This window comes from Myotis daubentonii, chromosome 3 (assembly GCF_963259705.1).
Source record: "Myotis daubentonii chromosome 3, mMyoDau2.1, whole genome shotgun sequence".
Lineage (NCBI taxonomy): Eukaryota > Metazoa > Chordata > Mammalia > Chiroptera > Vespertilionidae > Myotis > Myotis daubentonii.
The window spans coordinates 171,067,107-171,074,605 of record NC_081842.1 but is presented as its reverse complement, the minus strand read 5'-3'; the positions used below and the strand labels follow the sequence as shown (position 1 = coordinate 171,074,605).

Genomic DNA, 7,499 nt, shown 5'->3' with positions numbered 1-7,499 from the left:
GAGAACAACTCTTGAACAAATCATTTTCACATGAACCCAAATATAACATGCAGTACACGTTTTTGAGTGAAAGACTAGGCCTATATTAGAAGTAACCATTTTATGCCACATGTTTATTGCATATTATTTTACTTGGGTGGAGCATTATTAGAGCTGTGGTTCATTTGAATTGCCATAAACAATATGTGGGGTTTTACTCTCCTACAGTTTCTGTTCAGATGACTAAAGTCATGGGACTTTCAGCATAGCTAGCTGATGACATTGCATACTATTTTGTCCCCAAATCCAGTTCAAGCATAGACATACCAATCGGATGATAAGCTCTTTAAAGGCAGAGGTCCAGGAATTGCACAGTTCTTGGTACATAGGAAGACATCAAAGGTTTTTCAGACTTATGTTAAATATGAAATATATTAGAATTCATGCAATGCACAGGGAGGTGGAATTCTGAGATCTTGTTTAACTCTCAGATACTATTCAACTCCATAAACACTGACTGTGCTTCTACGAAATGCAGAAATTGTGCGAGGTGCTGAGAACACCCAGTTGGTAAAGTCACAGTCCCTGCTATCAAGAAACTAACAGGTTTCCTCATTCTTTGTCAGTTTGCTGTGATCACATTTTCTTCCAAAGAACCTCAAAGAAATGCCCTGTGCATAGAAACTTGGAGTTCCACAGAACACAATTCAACAATCTCCAAATGATGACTCAGGCCAGATTGTGTAATTCAGGTTTTGTTTGCAAAACTGAAAGCGCTCAGCACTTACCTAAATTTCAAGTTTAAGTAATTTTTAAACATAGACATTATGTGTTAGGATTTAAGGTATAGATATGAAATACACAAGCACCCTTGGATAAAATTATGAATTAGCCACTACCATTCCTTTACTCAAGCATTGCCCCTTGCTGACAATGCAGTTAGTGATTAAGTACAAAATAACAGCTCAAATAAATGAGCCAGAAAACTGACCTATCACTTTTCTTTTCCATTAAATTAAGACCAAGAGACCTGGAGAATATTTTGTTTAGAATGATATAAAAACTCCCATGTACCTTTGCAAAAAATGACTTCTGTGACCTTTGACTATAGAATAACCTTAGTAATGCAAGCACTGTTTTGAATGCAAACATAGGAGGGCATTTTCACCACTTTTGGTGACTTCAGGAGGTTTAAGACATGTTTTTTCATTTATTGCATAAACTCATAAAACAAAGGAAAGAACTTTCAGCCTATTCAGTGAAAGTCTGTACATTAAAGTTTGCTTTTCGAAAATATGCCACTACTGCTTACTTTCCACCCACAGGTTGCCATTATCTCAAAGGTGAAATTTTAGCATATGACTAAAGGTCCTATAGCTGCAGCTTCATGATTCAGCATCTAACATCAATATTTCAGAGTGAGATCACAGGCTCGCTGTGGAAGGTAGTGACATACTTGCCTGATGCAAGAAAGCTTAGGGCATATTGAGAGCATTTTGAATTTAGACTGTGGCTTGTGTGGGTGTCAGACATTTGTCTCGTAGCTAGTGGGGGTGTAGAAGGATCCCACCTTGGGAAAGGCTCTCTGAGAGGTGAATTTGGGTTGTAAGGCTAGGATATCACACGTGTGGTAACCAACTCCTCCTGAGCATGGTTTTCCAGAGTTACCCTGGGCAGGTGGGAAGCCCTTCTGCTTTCTGTGGAAAAGATTCCAACTTGGTTCCCCGCCACCACCAAACACAAATGTGTTGATTTTTCTTTTTTGAGCTCCCAACCCTTGCAACCTTCCAAAAATAAATCAAACCAGCCATCAGGGCACCAAAATAATACTACTGGTAGTAAGCAGCTTTGCCTAGGCTTTCATAAACAACACTTCTGAGGTAAACTTTGCCCCAGAGGTCTGGACACATTCTTTTTATGTAACCTGCTTAGTAATAATTACTAGACTTGGGTGCATTAACCCTGAAAATAGATTTTAATAGCAACCCCTAAAAACAAAAGACATGAAACTACAATAAAAAAAATGTGCACCAACTAGAAAAACACTTGGCAGCCTGCTCCAGCCCAAGCTGAAGACAACAACCCCTCCCCACTCCTCTCCAAGGCAAAGAACTCCTGTCCTGCAAACCCGGCCAAAGGGATAAGCTTCAGCTCCAGGCCCCGCCCTCCGTATCCCAGCCCCGCCCCCGCACCGGGCTCGCTTCCGCGCAGCTTCTCCCCCTTCCGCTCCTCAGCCTTGTTCCAGGAGCTGGGGTCAAATTGTCTCCAATGCTGATTTGCATAGCCCAATGGCCGCGCGTATGCAAATGAGGCTGGAGGTGGTTGGCTGGGGGTTGGCAGGATAACTCTCGTACGCGGGGGCCTTTGTCCTTCAGTGGCTGTGAGGCAGCTGAGGTGTAGGTGGCGCGGCTCTCGGTGGGGCTGAGTGTGGAGCCCGGAGGTGACGGGCGAGCGATCCAGGCGGGAGGGCCGGACTGCGCGGTGGCGGCGGGCGCTGGAGGAGCCTGTGAGGGAGTACCGAGCCGGCGCCCGCGCGCCCTAGGGTGCAAGAGCTGCCCCGCCGCTCTCTCTCTGTGGGGGACCTGCAGTTGCAATATGACTTTGGAGGAATTCTCTGCTGGAGAGCAAAAGACCGAAAGGTAAGGCGGCCGAAGCCTCTCCCGGAACTCTGGCCCGCTGTGCACCCCAGTGCTGCCCGGCTGTGGGAGGCTTGCGGTGGAGTGAGCTTGCAAAAGTTTGCAGAGAGTACCTCTCGTCTTTCTTCCTCGGGTACCCTCCCAGGGGTGCCCGCGGACGAAAAGAGCGTGCCCCTCCCCAACCCGGCTGAGCCCTTCTGAGCCCTTGCAAAGGGTAGAAGGACCCTCCTTGCCGGTGCGGCGCCTGCAGCTGGCACCCTGTGTCAGCGCCCGGCGCCAGGGACCGGCTGCGCCCTCGGGGGAGGGTGGCGGGTGGCACTCTTGGGGCTTCTCCCGGGACTCCCAGCTTCTAGGGGTCATGAATGGTGTGGGGGTCGGGGGTTTGCAGAAAGCTGAGGTGCGCAGTGGCTCATGCACTCCCGAGGGAGGGTCGCGGTGCAGGGAGAGCGGGCGGCCACAGCCCCGAGGGGCCGGGACTGACGGGACCCCTTTCTCTGGCCCGCATTGCAGGATGGATAAGGTGGGGGATGCCCTGGAGGAAGTGCTGAGCAAAGCCCTGAGTCAGCGCACCATCACGGTCGGGGTGTACGAGGCGGCTAAGCTGCTCAATGTGTAAGTGGGGCCCTCGGGCGTCCTTCCTGGCACCCCCTCCCACCCGACCCCGGGAGGTCGCGCGCGCGGGCCGGTCCTCGCCCTGCAGCGTCGCTTCCTGCTGTTTTTCATCTGCGGGTGGGTGTCTGCCCCAGGGGGAGCGAGCGGATCGGGGCGTGACCCCCGGAACCTGGGCGGGTGTTGCGGGGGCACCCACCAGGGCTGGTGGTGCCTCTGCGCTCACCTGCCCCACCCGCTGCCCGCAGCGACCCGGACAACGTGGTGCTTTGCCTGCTGGCCGCCGACGAGGACGACGACAGGGATGTGGCACTGCAGATCCACTTCACCCTAATCCAGGCGTTCTGCTGCGAGAACGACATCAACATCCTGCGCGTCAGCAACCCGGGCCGCCTGGCCAAGCTCCTGCTGCTGGAGACCGACGCCAGCCCGGGGGCCAGCGAGGGCGCCGAGCAGCCCCCGGACCTGCACTGCGTGCTGGTGACGGTGAGGGAGAAGGGGTCTCCGTGCTGGTCGGGGTTAGCGTCCTGGAACTCAGGGCGCCAGGCCTGAGAGTGGCCAGACTGCAGAGTGGAATGGGTGGGGGTCATGAGCGTGGCTGCCTTTGCCCCATTAGCGTGTGGCTGGACTTTCAGCCGAGATGTGCCAGTTTCATCATCAGGATTTTCTCTGGTACAGAACATGTCTAAGCACGTTGAAGGCTGCCAGCAGCGGAAGAGATCCTTGTGAGTCAGCACTGTCAGCCCAGCTACTCCCTACCTACATCTGCACCACCTCCCGTGACTAATTCCTTTAGCAGGGCAGATTAGATAAAGCCAAATAAATTCCTGGCTCACTCTCATTAAGGAGTCAGCTTCATTCTCTACCAGTCAAAGCTAAAAATAGAAATGGTGTAGGAGACAGACCTAATTAATTCCCTAGAAATGCATGAAGAGGATAATGGAAATTTTTTCTTTGCAATCTTGCATTTTTTTTTTTTTATGGAGCTTTTGTTTTCCTGATTAAAAAAAAAAAAACCTTTGGTAGGTAGATAACTTGTGGTTGCAGAGGTCCATGTGATAGCTTTGCCTCCTACATTTTACTGCTTTTCGGCTGCCTAATTTTGCTACTGAAAAATACTACTGTCTTTTGGGAGGATAACAGGTGGCAATTCTAGTGAACTGCTATGCAGCTCTCAACTCACTGTGAGCACAGCATGGAAATATTTCTCAGTTGTTTCATTCAGGTCTCTGCCACAGTATAAGTTTGGTAAGACAGACCTGTGAATGATACTCACATGCAAAACTGAATAAATATTGTCATGCAAACATATGCATATGGCTCAGTGGATTGCATTAGTTCAAACTTTGCAGAGTATAGTTTAGTACACAATTACCCTTAGTGGTTTTGCAGGAAACCCAATGACTTGGAAGAAATTTTGTTTTTTATGGTTGTAACTGGTCTTCATGTCGCACAGCCAAAGTATAGAATGTTCACGTGTCTTCCCCTCAACAGTAGTGTAATTATTAGCAAATGCTGAATCTTTAATAGTAAATTTATTTTTCTAAATTTGGTCCTAGAATCCACACTCATCGCAATGGAAGGATCCCGCCTTAAGTCAACTTATTTGCTTTTGCCGGGAAAGTCGCTACATGGATCAGTGGGTTCCAGTAATTAATCTTCCTGAACGGTGATGGCATCTGAATGAAAATAACTGAACCAAATTGCACTGAAGTTTTGAAATACCTTTGTAGTTACTCAAGCTGTTACTCCCTACACTGATGCAAGGATTACAGAAACTGATGTCAAGGGGCTGAGTTCAACTACAAGCTCTGGGGGCCCAGAGTTAGATGACTTTGCAGATGGAAAGAGGTGAAAATGAAGAAGGAAACTGTGTTGAAACAGAAATGCAAGTCAAAAGGAACAAAAATTGCAAAGAACCACGCAGGAAGGAAAACAAACCATGTATTAATTTAGGATGGTTGAGTTACATTTAATTAAACCAAATATGCTTTGTTAAAGTTTAAATGTGCAGCAGTTGTTTGGGTATTTTGGGTTTATATGCCTGCAAGTAAAAGAAAAGCAGAAAGGGTTAATCATATTTTAAAACCATATTTTATTGTATTTTGATGAGATGTTAAATTCTCAAAGTTTTATTATAAATTGTACTAAGTTATTTTGACATGAAAGGTTATTTATGCTATAAAATTTTTGAAACAATACCTACAATAAACTGGTATGGAATAATTGCATTATTCCTTAAGGTGTGCTTTTGTTTCTTTTAACTTGGACTTTATTTTTAAAAAGCTTTTTAATATGAAAAAAATTAAAATTTCTGAAATCATATGTATAATATGTGTGTGTCTATATATAGAAGGCCAGTATCTGTGTATATATGCATGTATATGTTTTTTTTTCTACTTTTTAAACACTTGGGCTGGACATGGGAGCATCCTTTTATTTTTTATTCTTTATTTAACAGACATTTTTCTGATGCCCTACTCTACACTATGCACAGTCAGAAAATGAAGAGGAGTTGGGTTTGCAGTTAGGAAAAAGGAGTATTAAAGCTTGTTCAAAGATTTAAGTGCTACAATTAGATTATATGCAAAATGCTAAGGATTCAAAGAGAGGAGAGTTACCTGCAAGACAAGTGAAGTTTTTACTAGAGAAAGATCATTCTGTGTGGATCTTAAAACATGAGTTTTATTTCCCTAGCTAGAGAGGGGGAAAGGATATAGCTGGTAATGGCACTAGTTTGTGCAAATGTGTGGAGCCTGAAAGACCAAAACCTGTTCCAGGCACAGAGAATGATTCTGTGAGTGCTGCTGGTGTAGAAAGATAGGGAGAGATAAAGGCGAACAAGTAGGGGGGGATTAGGCTCGGACTGAAGGGCATTCTGTGTCACCCCTTAGGCATTTGGGCTTCCTTCTATAAACTTTGGGCAGTCAGCAGAGGCCTTCACGCAGCAGTGACGCGATCAGTGTTCTAAGAAGATAACGCTGGGGACTCAAAGACCGGCTTATTGGGATAAGCGGCTGTAGGTAAGAAGGCCAGTTAGGAAGTGGCTCTAACAGTCAGGGTTGTGCCTTTTGCAGAACCATACTTGGGGAATAAACAGCTGGACATTTCTGCTATGGTTCTGAGGAGTCGGGTTAAATGATGTCAGATGGGAGAGATGGAAGAAAAGAGCAAAAGAAATAAAAAGCTTCCACAGAACAATCATCTTTTAGTTGGAACAATCACTTGATAATTAATTGCAACAATCTCATGTAGATATAGCCAAAGAAAGCAAAAATGCTTCTGAGGCCCTGACCGGTTTGGCTCAACGGATAGAGCGTCAGCCTGCGGACTCAAGGGTCCCAGGTTCGATTCTCATCAAGGGCATGTGCCTTGGTTGCGGGCACATCCCCAGTGTGGGGCGTGCGGGGGGCAGCTGATCGATGTTTCTCTCTCATCGATGTTTCTGACTCTCTGTCCCTCTCCCCTCCTCTCTGTAAAAAGTCAATAAAATATATTTTTTTAAAAAAATGCTTCTGAGGCAAAAACTAAAACGTTGCGTTAGTCCACAGGATTTTTGCCTACTTCTCAAACCGTACCCTCCATGGCACCCCTGACATCTGCCTCCCATCTTTGTCATGACTACATGCAATCAGGAAAAAGTAGAAATCAGAGTAGAGAAAAATAAACCAACTAATAAAAAGCTCCAAGTTTCTGCATAGCGTATGCATAGCATAGGCCCATGAGCCCTTCACCTTGCCATTAAGTTGCTGTTTTTCCACATCTGTGAAAAATGTGGGGTTTGGGGCTTTGTTAAGGCTTGTATTTTATGTAAGCCAGCACCCAATCCAAAATATAACTGGTATTTAATATTTGTTTTTTATGTTACCAAAATATTGAGGGCAGTAAGTTTAAAAAAAATTTTTTTTTACCTTCCCACTAAAGTAAGTATTTTCAATTATTTGCCAAATTACTTGATTGAAAACACTCCTGCAAAGGTGAGTTGAATTAAACTAGGAAAACAGAAGGGAGGGAAGCAGGGTTGTGGGTGCAAAGAGCATGGGGATTGGCCAGTATTAGTCCCTCCCCATCCTGTTTTCCTCATCTGTGAAATTGAGATAAAATTACCCATCTTGCAGAGCTGTTGCTTCCTACAAGACTATACCTTCCCTGAAGGTAAGAGCTAATGTCTGGTTCATAATTATAGCCCAGTACTTAGCACACTTCTCAGTGAGCAGTAAGTGTTGAGTTAATATTTGTTGACTAAATGAATGATTTAGAAATACTAATCAATGC

General features: G+C 45.5%; 1 protein-coding gene across 2 annotated transcripts; it reads left to right on the top strand.

Annotated features, from left to right (window-relative positions):
* Window positions 1-2,335: 2,335 nt before the first annotated feature.
* GADD45A (growth arrest and DNA damage inducible alpha) lies at window positions 2,336-5,458 on the top strand. 2 transcript variants are annotated; one of them, XM_059689235.1, is made up of 5 exons: window positions 2,336-2,618; window positions 3,126-3,227; window positions 3,473-3,710; window positions 3,903-3,949; window positions 4,784-5,458. In XM_059689235.1, the coding sequence occupies exons 1-5, from the start codon at window positions 2,575-2,577 to the stop codon at window positions 4,818-4,820; spliced, it is 468 nt and encodes a 155-aa protein (XP_059545218.1). In that variant the 5' UTR covers window positions 2,336-2,574; the 3' UTR covers window positions 4,821-5,458. The 2 variants fall into 2 exon arrangements, with proteins under 2 accessions (XP_059545218.1, XP_059545217.1); XM_059689234.1 differs by lacking the exon at window positions 3,903-3,949 and having other exon boundaries at window positions 2,337-2,618.
* The last annotated feature ends 2,041 nt before the right edge of the window (window positions 5,459-7,499 follow it).

What these genes read in the sequence shown, in the direction of transcription:
- GADD45A (XM_059689234.1), top strand. Translation starts at nt 2,575, where the DNA reads ATGACTTTGGAGGAATTCTCTGCTGGAGAGCAAAAGACCGAAAG. An exon ending in GGAGAGCAAAAGACCGAAAG is followed by an intron (nt 2,619 to 3,125) that starts GTAAGGCGGCCG and finishes CCCGCATTGCAG; the next exon opens with GATGGATAAGGTGGGGGATG. An exon ending in GCGGCTAAGCTGCTCAATGT is followed by an intron (nt 3,228 to 3,472) that starts GTAAGTGGGGCC and finishes CGCTGCCCGCAG; the next exon opens with CGACCCGGACAACGTGGTGC.